Genomic DNA, 15,632 nt, shown 5'->3' with positions numbered 1-15,632 from the left:
CCTTTAGCATTCTGATAACTTTCACAACAATTCGCTGACCATCAGATCTATGTTTATAGCATTTCATGTTTTAATTTGTTCATTTTTTATTATTACCAGCGACTGCGATTTCTGTCACGTTATAAAAATGCATGAGGCAGTGACGTGTGTGTGTGTGTGTGTGTGAGTGTGTGTGTGTGTGTGTGTGTGTGTGTGTGTGTGTGTGTGTGTGTGTGTGTGTGTGTGTGTGTGCGTGCGTGCGTGCGTGCGTGCGTGCGTGCGTGCGTGCGTGAACTGCTAGTTTTAGTGAATGTATTTTTAAACTTATGCTGTCCAGTGTTGTTTTTAAATTAATGTTGTTGATCAGTTTGTATAAATGATGCGTGTGTTGGTGTATATGGCTGGATTGAAATGTTTCTTAACCGCAATGTCATCACAAATTTCCAACCTTGGGCAATTAACGATTCTGTATTCTGTTGTAACTTTTGAATACAGCGGAACCTCTCTTTTATGACACCCCCCCCCCCCCCCCCCCCCCCCCCCCGGGTTAAGACTCAGAACTTTCATATTTTCTGTTCATAACTTCTGTAATTGTAACCCCATTTTAAGACTTTCTCCCTGTTCACCCTTCCAGCACTACATACCGCCTTGCAGGCTGGGGCACCCCTTCATCAAGGTTTTGGCTGTTCAAACGCTTGGGAGAGTGCACTAACTTGACTCCAGGAAATAATCTTACCAAATCCACTCTATTTGTTACGCTCTGTTCTGCTAAACAAACAGTACAATCTTTACCTCTCACTAACTTCTCTGACAGATGGTGATGGGGGGATAGAAGCTATAGCTATAGCTAACTGTATTCATTGGATTTCAATCGTGTGTGTGCGTGTGCTGATGTTTTTTGCTGCTGTACATCGCCATAAGCTCAGACGAAGAGGGGATTCATAAATGTTCATTATTATCAATATTATTATTACAAAGCAAAACGGAAGTCTGACCTTGAGGAGTTTGAGCTCCAGTCGCGCCTTGCGACGTCGGTAGTGGCTCTGGACCAGAACGATGCCACGCATCACTCGCCTGAAGCGACGACGCATGAGATACGCTCGCACGTTCTTCTGGATCACCACCGCCCTGTGTTCCTCCAGCAGGGCGCGGTACTGCTTGCGAGCAAAGCGCGCTCGGATGTGAGCCTGGATGACGAGAAGAAAATGTGTTCTTGAGGAGACTGGTGTAAAAACAATTTGCATTTCTAAGGCTGCTTATCACATTCACCGGGGTTCTAGAGCTACATTATTTCCAAACCTAAAATTGAACATCTTTGAGGCCCTAAACCTGAACAGATATTGCTGAAAGCCTTGAAACTAAAAGCAATGCCTGAAGTCATAGAGGATATCAAATTTTGAGGTTTTTTTTAAACCAAAAAAAGTGCGAACCAGAAAATGTGCGTAAAAACAAACAAACTAGAAAGGTTATTTAATGGAACTTTAATTTCAGACAAAACAAAACATTTACAAGTATGTCGACCTAATGGTCTTTGCAGTGGCTAGACATACAAGTAGCTATGAGATAATCATCAGTCCATCTGTTTCAGGTTTCAGAAAATTAGCTCCCTTGCATCAATGACTTGTAATTGTGCCATGCAATGTCCTGGTGTAAACCTGTAAATAAGCTTGGAGCGCAAAACATGCTAACGTTCCTTGAAGCATTACTCTGGCCCCTAGGCCCATGAACGAATCTTTGCTGACATTTTTTAACTTTCTTAATGACAGCGGGCAGATAAACAGATTGGCACACACACAGACAGACACACACAGATAGACAGACAGTCCAACAAGATACCTGTAGCACTTTGATGGTCGTAAAGATGGAGTGGAGCTCTTTGTGTTTCTTGTAGCATCTCCACACACACACACACACACACACACACACACACACACCAACACACACACACCAACACACACACCAACACACACACACACACAGACACACACACACACACACACACACACACACACACGCACACAGGTACCTGTAGCACTTTGACGGCCTTGAAGATGGAGTGGAACTCTTTGCGCTCCTTGTAGCATCTCCACATTGTCTGGATCCTGGTGGCACAGTTGGTGCGGCGCAAGAACAGAGCTTGTCTGAAACACAAAGTTAACAAAATAACAATTACACCAATCACTCAAAACTGACCTGTTTCTATAGAAAAGGTATCATATTAAGCGAAAGCTGCATATAAAACACACATGAGACATAGTTGATCATCACGATGACGGGTTAAAGCTGGCCAGTAGCGAGGTAAAAGGAGTTGTAACTCATCCAAACCACTCACAAATCCTGACAAGAGTTTTTTTAGAATATATTTGCAATACTGGCCACAGGTGAAACAAATGTCGGAACACTTTTGCGCTTGCCGTTTCCTCTTGAACATTTTTGAGAACATACACGTCACGCTATACTTTCTAGACTGAGGTCGTTCTGCTTTGACGTCAAAGATTTCACGAGGCTTTGGAAGAGATCGAGATTCCATAAAACGTGTCTTCAATTTGGGCGCTTTGACTGCGGGACGTTTGGAGCAAAAGACACGCAAGTACAGTATGTAGGATAAACAGAATACTACACGGCTTGCTGTGTCATATCAGATTTACACTCGTTGCTGTTTTACAAATATTGACCAGTCAAAAGTCGCCACTGTGCACTCACTTCCTGGCCAGCAGGCCACGGCCATAGGTCTGCAGCAGGAGCGCCGAGCGACGAATGCGGCGGTAGCGTTTGCGCTGCAGCCATCCGCGGATTTGCTTCTGGATCATGACGCCACAGGCCCGCAGCTTGTCTGCACGCAGCTTCTCCAGGTACGCCACCTGCCCCGCTCGGAAGAAGATCTTGGTCTTGCCGAACCGGTACTTGTCTTCCTCCTGTAATCCATGTCAGAGTTCGGTGGGTTATACAAACATGCAAATACCCAGCATACTTCCCCCAAACTCGGCGTATGCTGCCCGAATGGCGGGGCAAAAACGGTCATACACGTAAAAAACCCACTCGTGCAAACACATGAGTGAACGTGGGAGTTTCAGCCCATGACCGAAGAACAAGAAGTCTTCTTCCTACCGCGGAAAGAGAAAGGCGCAGACCTGCATGTTCACCCCCAAAACTTAACAAGTCAAGTCAAAAATAGTAATCCAATGACCAAAATAGTAACCCAGTGGTTACAAACAACAACATTAGTAACACAAACCTCAGGTTGAAGCACATTCGAAAATCGTAGTCTGAACTCAAATGGAGTATTTTTCCCCAAAAATCCTAAAAAATAGTCATAAATTATCCCAAAATAGTTAGGGTAAACAGGCCTGAAAAGGTGTGTGTGTTGAGCTTGTCAATGAAAAGGGGACTCTCACCGTATTGAGATCAACATCTAGACCTACATTTTAGCAGTCTTCCAACTGTTTTGAAATTCTAGCTGAACTAAATTAAGCTTAATTTTAGCAATCTGTTTCAGATTTTTAACTGATCTGAATTTTCGATTTCTACCTGTTTCAGTTTTCCAACTGCTTTACAAAAACATCATGGCTATATCGGTTAGATTCACTCTGTACATTTGTGTTCATACAGATCCTTTTCTGAAAACACTACCGACAGTACGCATGATAACGGTCTATTCAGGTTCAGCCCCCCCCCCCCCCCCCCCCCCCCCCCCCCCCCCCCCCCCCCCCCCTCCATGAATTTCTAGAACGTTTCTTCGGCTTCCAGTGCGTACAGAAAGCAGGCATGTACAGTTTCATGCGGCCAATATCACTGACACCACCTTGCAAAATGAACCAAGGCTCACAACTCCAGCAGAAGGGCTGATTGGTGTTTAGCCTGTTTTTAATATATGCTGCGTGCAGCTGCTGCATGCTGTGCCCAGGGTCAAAAACTACTGCGCGCAGCTGCATGCAGTGAATTTTACTGCGCAGGTTTTGCTTTGAGCAGTAGAAAGGTGTGTCCCCCTCAGTAGACGCTGATTGGTTGGCTGGCAATGACACATTGACACGACACGTTCTAATCTGATGACATCACATGTTGGATAATATTAATTTTCTTTGAAACTGGGTTTTAGTCTAGATCCTGTCTCTGGCACCATGTTTGTATTATTTTCGTTTGCAAATTAATGTAGGATTTTGTGAAATGTAGCGCACCAAGGAGAAATTCGATCTGGGATTAAGTGAAACAAGTTGCTGCACCGTACCTTTCAGTGATAGGACTTAAGGCTGCATGCAGCGCAGGGCAAGCATATTAAGAAGCAAACGCTGCACGCAGCGCAGCAGCTGTGCTCCGGCTTACTGCGTATATTAAGACTAGCCATAAGACACACGAGACCAACAGACAGGGGATCCAACATGGAGAACTCACAGCAATGAGTGTGGGAAGGATGGCTTCACACGTCTTGCGCCAGTTGGTTTTGGTGATCAGCTTGGAGACCGCCAGCACCCGGTAGCGCTGGAAGAACTCGGCGTACGTCCACCTGCACACAATACACAACGCAATACAATACAAATGCTTTACAATGCAATGCATAACAATACAATACAATACAATACAACATAATACATAACAATACAATACAACGCAATACAACACAATATAATACAAACAAATTAATTCAATACAATACAAAACAACGCAATAAAACATAGAAAAATACAACACAATGCAGTACAACACATAGCAGTACAGTACAATACAAGACAACACAACACAGTACAATACAACGCAATACATCTAGTGCTTTATACTTCAGCGAGTCCAAATTTGGTCATTTGAAAATTTGTATTTTAACCAGCATGCAACCAACACACAGACAGAGAGACAGACAGACAGAGAGACACACAGACAGACACAGAGACAGAGAGAGAGACAGACAGACATACCTGGACGGATAGCCAGCGGCACTGATGCGGATTGTCTCCAGCACACCGCAGGCTCTCAATTGCTCCACCGCTCTCTTGGGATCAAAACTGAAATCAACAATGTTCAATGTCACCACAAGGATAAGATTGTATCGAGTCCTGTGAGGTCACCCTCATGTACATTCAGGCTGCTTTCTCACTTTGTGAAACGAGCTGCCACCCAGAACAGTGCTACCCATTTTTAACCCTTGGGCTGGTTGTCGCGCTACTTTACGTATACTGTCACCTGGTTGTCACGACATATGTCGCGCTACTGGCTCAGTCTGTTTGGTCGGTTCCGATTACCTCCCATGGATGCGAAAACCTATATGACCGTTTTTCTTTATTTTTCTCTCTGTTAATTGACCAGTGGCTATGTAACATGTGTTACAGAATTGCACCAGTGGCTATGTAACGTGTGTTACAGAATTGCACCAGTGGCTATGTAACGTGTGTTACAGAATTGCACCAGTGGCTATGTAACGTGTGTTACAGAATTGCACCAGTGGCTATGTAACATGTGTTACAGAATTGCACCAGTGGCTATGTAACATGCATTACAGAATTGCACCAGTGGCTATGTAACGTGTGTTACAGAATTGCACCAGTGGCTATGTAACGTGTGTTACAGAATTGCACCAGTGTAAGGGTTAAAAACTTATTCCTGCATGCGTGTATTCTTGTTTCCAAGATGTCAGAAACAAAGGGACGTAAGCGCTCTAATAATCAATATAGACAACAATAGTGAGTGAAAATAAGGTTCTCTCCCTTACTGCTAGTGTGTCCATTTAAAGGGCTTATGTCCCTTTGTTTATTGCATGTTAAATGTAATGTTTACAAATAGCACTTCCATCTGTAAGAGAACAGAGATCAAAGGATCAGAAACTGGATTTTATTTACACCAATCATTCATTTTACACCAATCATTAAGAGAGAGCAATAGACAGAAAGGCCTGGAGGAAGGGACAAATAGAGCCAGACAGACGAAGAGAGAGAGACAAACTCACAAAGAGACAGACACAGAGAGACAGAGAGAGACAGAAAAAGAGTCCAAGACAAGACGGGGCGGGGATATAGCTCAGTTGGTAGCGCGCTGGATTTGTATTCAGTTGGCCGCTGTCAGCGCGAGTTCGATCCCAGGTTCGGCGGAAATTTATTTCAGAGTCAAATTTGTGTGCAGACTCTCTTCGGTGTCCGAACTCCCCCCCGTGTACACTACATTGGGTGTGCACGTTAAAGATCCCACGATTGACAAAAGGGTCTTTCCTGGCAAAATTGCTTAGGCACAGTTAATAATTGTCTACCTCTACCCGTGTGACTTGGAATAATAGGCCGTGAAAGGTAAATATGCGCCGAAATGGCTGCAATTACTGGCCGTATAAAATTTCATCTCACACGGCATCACTGCAGAGCGCCTAGAACTGTACCCACGGAATATGCGCGATATAAGCCTCATTGATTGATTGATAAAAAGGGAGACAGAGACACAAACATGAAGAGAAAGAGAGAGATTTAAAGAGACAGACAGACAGACAGACAGACAGACAGACAGACAGACAGGGAGAGAGAAGGAAACGGGTAGAGAGAAAGTGGGAGACGAGAACGAGAGAGGGGTGGAAAGAGAGAGACAGAGATGGAGAGAGAGACAGACACAAAGACAAAGATAGACTCACAGAGACAAACACACACCAGGAAACAGACCGGAAGAGAAATACAAGGCAGAAAATGAGTGAAGACAGACACCGTCTTTTCCAGAAAGTTGAAGACAGACACAATCAGTTGTGAGACAATGGTAGGGTGGATGGTGGTGGGAGAGCTAAAGGAAGGAGTGCTTACTGTTACACAAACCCTATAACTCCGGGTCTCAGAACTGCACACTGAGAAACAGAGAATCCAATGAAAGTGAAAACAATTACTCACTTGAAGGCTTCCTTGATGTCGTTTGGTTTGATGCATCGGATGTAGTGCGGCGTCGTGGCGTTCAGCGTCTCCATCAGCATTTGTAACGAGTCTCGGAACTGCAATAACAGAGACGCAAACTCTTCAATACAGTCATATCCATCACACAAAACACAGACACCCTTTGAACTAGGGTAGAAACAAAACAACAGTTTGATGGTCTCCTCTCCGAGCAGCAACGAAACACTGAAATGGATGTGGAAATTGACTCAAAAAGATTGCCCCTTAACTCATTGCGGCCTGTGCCCGACAGTTTGTCGGGCACCTCTTTGCAGCTTTCTCCACAAATTGTCAACAAATTGTCGGGCGGTGACACACATCATCTCTGACCTTGTTTCTGATCTAAAAATAAAAGACAGGTCACGGAACAAGGGAGGTAAATCTGTTCCCACTTCCTTCTTCTTTGTTTGGCACTTGCCGGCCAACAAAATCGACCGATGGAGTGTTTTTTGAGCATTTTTCCTGCAAAGTATGAGCAACCCAGGCTTGAACTCGTTGAGGGAGGTTCTTGATGAAGTTTTCCTCAACGATGACAGTGATTTTGATCCCGAATGCGACGTTTCTTCGTCTCAATCGAGTGAAACAAGTGGAGATTTGAATGCACAAGATCCGAGAGCAGGCTTCGATTCAATGACAGAGTTAGAAGCATTCTAGTGAAATACCCATCAGAGTTGCACTACAGAGCCAAACCTATCCAGGCAGGAGAGGCTGCTGAGCCTGCACTGCAGTCAGGGCTGATAGGGTTAATGAATGTCTTCAAGAAATGTATTTCTCTTGGGCAGAAGACCGAAGTCACTTTCCTCTAAAAATCACAGATCTAAGAAGAGTTCTACGGCCTGTACTGCAAAATTATTAAAAAAAAAGTTAGTTTCTGGTGACAAGGCTGAACAAATTTTGGTTTTGTTTTGGATTGAAGTTTGTTATTTACACAAGCGCATGTCGATTCTTAATGGCCAGAAATCTTGTGCGCGTTGTGTCCCCTAAATGTTGGAGAAGAGTAACTTTACCTTGTAAAGTCTGCAAAATCAAGTTTCGTCCTTTTAGATAATGTTTGTTTTATGGTAACCCCCAAAACGTGCTGGGGCTGTTAGGACAAAATAGGGTCATTTGGGAAATCGGAAACATTGACATTTTTCTTGGCCTAATTTGTAATGAAAAAGTATTTACACCTGAGCGTACATACCTGTGATCCCACCGTCTTCTTGTGCTGCTTGCTGCCAGCTTTGGGCTGAGCTTTCATCGGCTGCGTCGCCGATGTTGATCTCTTGCGACCTTGACCTGGTGCCGGTGCCCCACCTGTGCCCTCCGCAAACAGCTCGCCCACCAGCTCAAACTGAAACCATGATTGTAACAATAATGTTAAGGCGTGAACCACAGAATTATTCTGTGCTCTCCAGACTTTGTATTACCTATGATTCACAAAACAGCATTCCAACACAATAACCTTGAAGAAATAAAGTGCGCCACGTCTCTTGTTACCTTCTCACCTTCTCACCTTTTAAAGGGGAATCTTTGCTATTCAGTGGAACCCGTTTTTAAGACCTCCAAAAATGTCAGAAAATAGGTCAGAAAATAGGTCAGAAAATAGACGGGAGGGAGTCTCAAAATGGAGGTACAGATGTTATGAACATGATTGATTGATTGATTGATTGATTGATTGATGAACAGAGAATTTGAAAAAGCTTGGTCTTCAAACGGAAGGAATGAGTTTCATGAAAGGAAAAGACGCCGGGGGTTTGGCCTTGTTAATATGAATTTTAACCCCCTCTGCTGAAAGATAAATTGCGCATGTCATGAAAAACACTATTTTAAGTTATTTTAAAAAGTTTGTTGCTTTCGAGGAAATCTGCAAAATCACCGGAGATTTGCATTGCCTGAGAAACTGCACAACTCACAGACAAGAAGTAAAACCCACACTGTAAAAAACAAAACAAAAAACACACACACACAGTTACAGGCACAGACACACCCACCCAACCAACCACACCCACATCCAGCCACCCACCCGCACACATACACAGACACACACCCTTGACCCACCCACCCAGACAGACAGACAGACAGACAGACAGACAGACAGACAGACACAGACAGACAGACAGACAGACAGACAGACAGACAGACAGACACACACACTCACACTCACACACACACACACTGACCTCGCTAGCTCTGAGAATGTTGAGCTGCTCCTCCAGGACGGTGTCTCTGTTCTTCTCCAGGAAGCCCTCGGCGTAGTACTCCACCTTGTCGGCAAAGTGGTGGATGATGAAGGCCAAGTTGGACATCTTGGGCTTGTCGAAGTGCACCACCGGCTTCTTCAGGTGCTTGTCGTACAGCTTCTGGCACCAGTTCTTGTCCGACCCTTTTGGCATCTGAAAAATCAACAATGTTACATTGAGACATTTCATTTCATTTTATTTGCTTTACAACAGCCTACGTAACGGTGTGTGAGAGCACCCCCACAGTGTGTGTGAGAGCACCCCCGTACGGAGGGATTCTGCATCGCAGCAAAAAGAACGAGGGACATTTTTCTCGGACTCTTGAGGCAGGTGCCAGACAGCAACACTTGGTCGGTTCCCTTGCTCACACCGTGAATAAGTTTGGCAGAGCTGCCAAATGATGGTTAAGTTTACAGTCATACATGTAAAAACCCACTCGGGCAAAAACATCGAGTGAACGTGGGAGTTTCAGCTCATGAACAAAGAAGAAGAAGAACGGTAAAGTTTTCGGCAATTTGAAATTTGTTTAGGCTTTTGCAGATGGAACATAATCCCTTTCTCAAGAGCCTGAGTCTTTTCTGTCTACAAAAAACAACAAGAGTTACCTTGCACTCCTCGTCAAGAAGGTCGAGGATGCCGAGCTTGCTCTCGATGAGGTCGATGCAGGGCTGGTTGTCGTAGAAATCGATGAAGGACCACTCGATGGCCTCGCGCACGTACTCCTCTTGCTCCAGTTTGAACACATGCTAAACAACAAACACAAATGCAACAATTAAAAAAAAACCAAGAAAACAAAAACAAAAACACTTCCGACATGCAAGAAAGCTTGGCGAGTATATGAACAGATTTTGTAAAAAAAAATAAAATGTAAAAAAAAAAACCCAACAGAATTTAGCTTGCTTGGCAAGCGAGAGAGGGTGTATATATGAACAGATTTTGTGCTAGCCATGCACGAATTAAATATGAAGGGTTTACACTAAAAGAGTCGTCTGTAGTCATAGGTGAACAGCCAATAGGACTGCCAGCTTGCCAACTGTGCAGCTGTCCTATTTTCTCCCTGGTCTGACCAAATCTCAGCCTTCCTCGCTGCAAGCAGTCCTCAAGAACCGGCACGGTTGGCCTAGTGGTAAGGCGTCCGCCCTGTGATCGGGAGGTCGTGGGTTTGAACCCCGGCCGGGTCATACCTAAGACTTTAAAATTGGCAATCTAGTGGCTGCTCCGCCTGGCGTCTGGCATTATGGGGTTAGTGCTAGGACTGGTTGGTCCGGTGTCAGAATAATGTGACTGGGTGAGACATGAAGCCTGTGCTGCGACTTCTGTCTTGTGTGTGGCGCACGTTATATGTCAAAGCAGCACCGCCCTGATATGGCCCTTCGTGGTCGGCTGGGCGTTAAGCAAACAAACAAACAAACAAAAAGTCCTCAAGAAATGCTCTAACCTAGCTTTACTCGCCAAAACTGAGAATTCTGGCGGCTAAGTAACAGTGTGTGTAATACAGCATGCAAAGAACCATTCACTACCAAAGACGTTACCTTTCAGCTCTCCCTATATCTTGCTACTGCTTTAGATTTCAACTACTTAAACACCACAAAGTTTGACAGTAAGTTCAGAAAGCGGAGAGAAAGAAGAGGATGGAATTAAAGTTGCTCACCATGTTAAAAATCTGCTGCAGTTTCTCATTGGCGTAGTTGATACAAAACTGCTCAAAACTGTTGATCTCAAACGTTTCAAAGCTGCAACAAACATACAATACTGTCATTGGTAAAGCTGATACAAACACAAACGTCATTTGAACACTTTGAACAATTGTGAACATGTTTACACAGACATGGGATGAACTGCACACCTGGGAACACAGGGAGTCAAGCGCTCTAACATGTTTACCGTAATCATGTGCAACAAGAGTGAGTGAGAGTGTTTCATTCCAGTTCATTTCAATTCATTTACTACAAAATCCAATTGGTAGGACAACAACAACAAGAACAACAAGAAGAACATAAAAAAATTAAAAAAACATCAACAACAAAACCAACCACAACAAAAGCAAAAACATGAGACTGCGGTTGATACAACCGAGACTGCGGTTGATACAACCACAATCACAACAACAACCACAACAAAAAACAAGAAGGGCAAAGCCCATACGACTCACATGCTTGACCTTGACCTTTACATGACCTTGACCTTCAGGGTCAAGGTCAAATAACTAAACCTAGCAATGACATCATACACTAAGAACTGCTTTACACATTTTTCCTACCAAAATACATGTGAAGGTCAAGGTCAAGCAACACAAAGCTGTTAATTCAAGACATAGGAAGTACAATGGTGCTTATTGGCTATTTCTACCAAGAGATATGGTCACTTTTAGTGGTTCACTACCTTATTTTGGTCAAATTTCATAAGGGTCAAAGTGACCTTGACCTTGATCATATGTGACCAAATGTGTCTCATGATGAAAGCATAACATGTGCCCCACATAATTTTTAAGTTTGAAACAGTTATCTTCCATAGTTCAGGGTCAAGGTCACTTCAAAATATGTACACAATCCAACTTTGAAGAGCTCCTGTGACCTTGACCTTGAAGCAAGGTAAACCAAACTGGTATCAAAAGATGGGGCTTACTTTGCCCTATATATCATATATAGGTGAGGTATTCAATCTCAAAAACTTCAGAGAAAATGGGAAAAATGTGAAAAATAGCTGTTTTTTAGACAACATTTATGGCCCCTGCGACCTTGACCTTGAAGCAAGGTCAAGATGCTATGTATGTTTTTTGGGGCCTTGTCATCATACACCATCTTGCCAAATTTGGTACTGATAGACTGAATAGTGTCCAAGAAATATCCAACGTTAAAGTTTTCCGGACAGACGTCCAGACGGACGGACGGACAGACGGACGGACGGATGACTCGGGTGAGTAGATAGACTCACTTTTGCTTCGCATGTGAGTCAAAAACCAACCACAACAAAAACAAAAACATGAGACTGCGGTTGATACAACCACAACAACAACCAATACAACCACAACAACAATGGCTTACCCATAGATATCAAGGACGCCTATGAAGCGATGCACCTTGGTGGGGGACTTGAGACTGCGGTTGATCTGAGCGACGATCCAGTCGAATAGGTGAGAGTAGATGTACTTGACGAGCGCGTCACGCCCAAAACTCGCCTGAAACACCATTCATTTCATTTCATTCAATACTTTATCAACCATAGCTGAGTACTTGGGGGGTCACTTCCTCCCATGCAGCAACAAAACTCAACCACAGGCATTAACACAGAATTATTTCTGTACATCGTCCATTATGCGGAACTCCATGGCATTCTTGGCGAGTTTAGATGTTTTTGTGGTATAGAGTAGGTATTTATCATTCTTCGTGAGAAATATTTTCCTAAATATGATGGACAATACATGATTTTACATTCTGTCATCTTTCTGTCCTTACCAGGAACGACTAAAAACACTATTTCATAATCAAAATAATCAGCGGTCTAAAGACGAGTTACGCCAACATCCCATGACGATGTTGATAGGTGAAAATAAGCATATTGTGGGCATGCCGCTTGTGGGCAGAAGTGGTTGAGTTGTACCACTTCAGCCTCAGTAAGACCAATTCAGAGATGTACCCGACTTTCTGTGATAGACTTGGTGTTTCCCTCACAGTTTGAACGTGAATAATAAGGTGTTTTTTGTGTTTTTTGTTGTTGTTTAAAGGCTGCCCTTTACGTAGCGTTCATTAATTAATTCCTAGTGTTTACATGTGCCAATAATGTTATAAAACTGTACCTAAGGGGATATAATAACGATTGGCTGTAGCTTTCGAACACAGAAAAAATTATTTCAGTATTGCAAAGTGGTGTTGATAGTGTCGAATGTAAACAGAACAGTCTCAAAGTGAAAGTGGATGTTTTCCGGAAATTGCGAAGTTAACAAGAATACAGAAAAGCGCGCTTTCCTGCTTAGCGCGCTTTCCTGCTTAGCACAATACGCTACCGCGCTAATCTGGCGTGTCAATATCACTACGTTTTGCACGTGGAAGGTGAGCGATTTCCTTCACGCGGGGATTGACGAAGCTGTACTGTCTGTGTTGACGGTCTAAAAATAGCCCAAGTCCTGGAGAACTGTTGCTAAACATAGCAATAAACTTTATAAAGAATTAATTATTTCTCGTAATTGGTAAGGACTTCAAACCTAAAACTTTGCAGGAAGCTTAATTTATACATCCCCGCAACGATGGGAAAAGCCCTGGAAGTAATCAAAATTATTAAATAGAACTATGTCAGCCTTTAAACTTATTCAACAGATCTCAGTGTTCTTACTTTCTGTGAACAGATATGAAACAAGAGACTACAGGGGGGAAGGAGAAGATTACGATACAAATGTATCAATCAATCAATCAATCAATCAATGACGCTTATATCGCGCATATTCCGTGGGTACAGTTCTAGGCGCTCTGCAGTGATGCCGTGTGAGATGAAATTTTATACGGCCAGTAGATTGCAGCCATGTCGGCGCATATTTACCTTTCACTGCATTATTCCAAGTCACGCGGGTATGGTAGACAATTATTAACTGTGCCTAAGCAATTTTGCCAGGAAAGACCCTTTTGTCAATCGTGGGATCTTTAACGTGCACACCCAATGTAGTATACACGGGGGGTGGTTCGGACACCGAAGAGAGTCTGCACACAAAGTTGACTCTGTGAAATAAATTTCCGCCGAACCTGGGATCGAACTCGCGCTGACAGCGGCCAACTGAATACAAATCCAGCGCGCTACCAACTGAGCTATATCCCTGCCCCTAGATACAGTCCAACTTGCTCTAGCAACCACCTGCCCAGTACGCCCACCTGACAGGTTGCCAGTCCAAGGTTTTCCTTACTAATTCACCTTTTTTTTTTTTCTTTTTTTTTTCTATGGTTGATTCAAGTATGTGACATAATAACAGACACAAAGTGAATCTTTGTTTTATTTATGTAATACTTATTTGTGCTAAATTCATTCCCCCTTACACATTGAAATAACAATCCAAAAAATGCTTTCCCACTTGTGGTGTGGGTACAAATCCATGCTTCCAAGTAGAGTGGCTTAGTATTTGAATGCTCCTGTGGCAGGGATAACTTTGACAACTAACACAATGGGCCTATCAACGCACAAGTGCCAATTAAGTGAGCTTATTCACATTGAAATGACTAATTCACCTTAACTGCAATTAACGACAACCTGTATGTGACGACCACTTCTGGTCGGTCCCTTGGCTGGTCGGCATAGACAGGTTGCACGGTACAAAAACTGTTTCACTGTTCGTGCTTGTATCTGGTGAGCACACATTTATTGTTATCTCATTTTCTGTAGTTAAAAAATAAATAAATTAAAAAATTAAAAAATTCCCTTGACCTTTTGCTCAGCAAGAAACATGAACGCACATTGTCACACACACTGAAAAAAAGAGAAAGACATGTAACCAAAAGACAGAGAGACGTACCTGACTCTCAGTGAGAGGCTTGGTGAGCGTCTCGCCGACGGTCTGAATCTTGCGGTTACACAGCCACATCCTCAGCCCCGGCTCCTCGATCCCCAGCAGCTTGCACACCACGCTCAGCGATGGTTCTTTGGCCTGAAACATTTCCAGCATTATTTCATTTGTCTTTTTCATGACTTTATTGTCCCTTTGCTGAGAAATTCGAGTCGCTAATTCCTCCCAGTGGAAAGCTAGCAGCAACAGAGTCGCACTGTTTAGGTGTAATTCTTGCTTGTTTGTTTGCTTAACGCCCAGCCAACCACGACGGGCCATAATTATCAGGGCGGTGCTGCTTTGACATATAACGTGCGCCACACACAAGACAGAATGCCAGACGCCAGGCGGAGCAGCCACTAGATTGCCAATTTTAAAGTCTTAGGTATGACCCGGCCGGGGTTCGAACCCACGACCTCCCGATCACCGGGCGGACGCCTTACCACTAGGCCAACCACTAGGCCAACCACTAGGCCAACCACTAGGCCAACCACTAGGCCAACCGTGCCGGTGTATTTAGGTGTAATCAGCCACCTTCACCCATGACAACAACCAAGGTCTTTCATGTGCCACAGTGGCGACACAGGGGTGGAACATGGATACCGTCTCTGAGTCTGCACATAAAGTTGACCCGTGTCCGCCCCGGCCCGGATTCTAACCCGTGACCCTCGGATCATAAGTTAAGTGCTCTACCCACTGAGCTACCATCTTACCTTTCATTTCATTTCCTTGAATATTTCACTTGGTCTTTGAGATTTTGTCACTGTCATTCACAAACCTCGTAGGTTTTGGAGCTAAAAAACATAATAGTTAGCTCCCTTATTTTGGGCCCATGTGGCGAGAAAAGCCCGTATCTCCACCTGCCTTTTAAAGTAAGAAAAAGTTCTTGAGAAGAAAACTCGTAGTCGTATCTTCATTTGTTTCAAGGAAAGCGCAAAAAAACAAACACTTAAGGTTAACATTTGGACGGAAACTATGTTATAACATGTAAGACACAAGGTTGCCACTGTTGTATTTTTAACT

At 43.6% G+C, this 15,632-nt stretch overlaps 1 protein-coding gene across 1 annotated transcript in view; it reads right to left on the bottom strand.

The window, feature by feature from the left end:
* LOC138950044 (unconventional myosin-Va-like) overlaps positions 1 to 15,632 on the bottom strand; it is a 63,434-nt gene that overhangs the window by 741 nt on the left and 47,061 nt on the right. The window contains exons 11-22 of the mRNA XM_070321828.1: positions 14,580 to 14,711; positions 12,130 to 12,263; positions 10,737 to 10,818; positions 9,691 to 9,831; positions 9,026 to 9,238; positions 8,047 to 8,196; positions 6,825 to 6,922; positions 4,887 to 4,973; positions 4,369 to 4,480; positions 2,683 to 2,894; positions 2,006 to 2,120; positions 975 to 1,166 (exon numbers count right to left, since the gene is read on the bottom strand). Of these exons, the coding sequence (XP_070177929.1) occupies positions 975 to 1,166; positions 2,006 to 2,120; positions 2,683 to 2,894; positions 4,369 to 4,480; positions 4,887 to 4,973; positions 6,825 to 6,922; positions 8,047 to 8,196; positions 9,026 to 9,238; positions 9,691 to 9,831; positions 10,737 to 10,818; positions 12,130 to 12,263; positions 14,580 to 14,711 (1,668 nt within the window). The remainder of the gene's footprint in view (positions 1 to 974; positions 1,167 to 2,005; positions 2,121 to 2,682; positions 2,895 to 4,368; positions 4,481 to 4,886; positions 4,974 to 6,824; positions 6,923 to 8,046; positions 8,197 to 9,025; positions 9,239 to 9,690; positions 9,832 to 10,736; positions 10,819 to 12,129; positions 12,264 to 14,579; positions 14,712 to 15,632) is intronic.

This window comes from Littorina saxatilis, linkage group LG16 (assembly GCF_037325665.1).
Source record: "Littorina saxatilis isolate snail1 linkage group LG16, US_GU_Lsax_2.0, whole genome shotgun sequence".
NCBI classification, from domain to species: Eukaryota; Metazoa; Mollusca; class Gastropoda; order Littorinimorpha; family Littorinidae; genus Littorina; species Littorina saxatilis.
The sequence above is the reverse complement of the archived record's forward strand: the minus strand, read 5'-3'. Positions and strand labels throughout refer to the sequence as shown.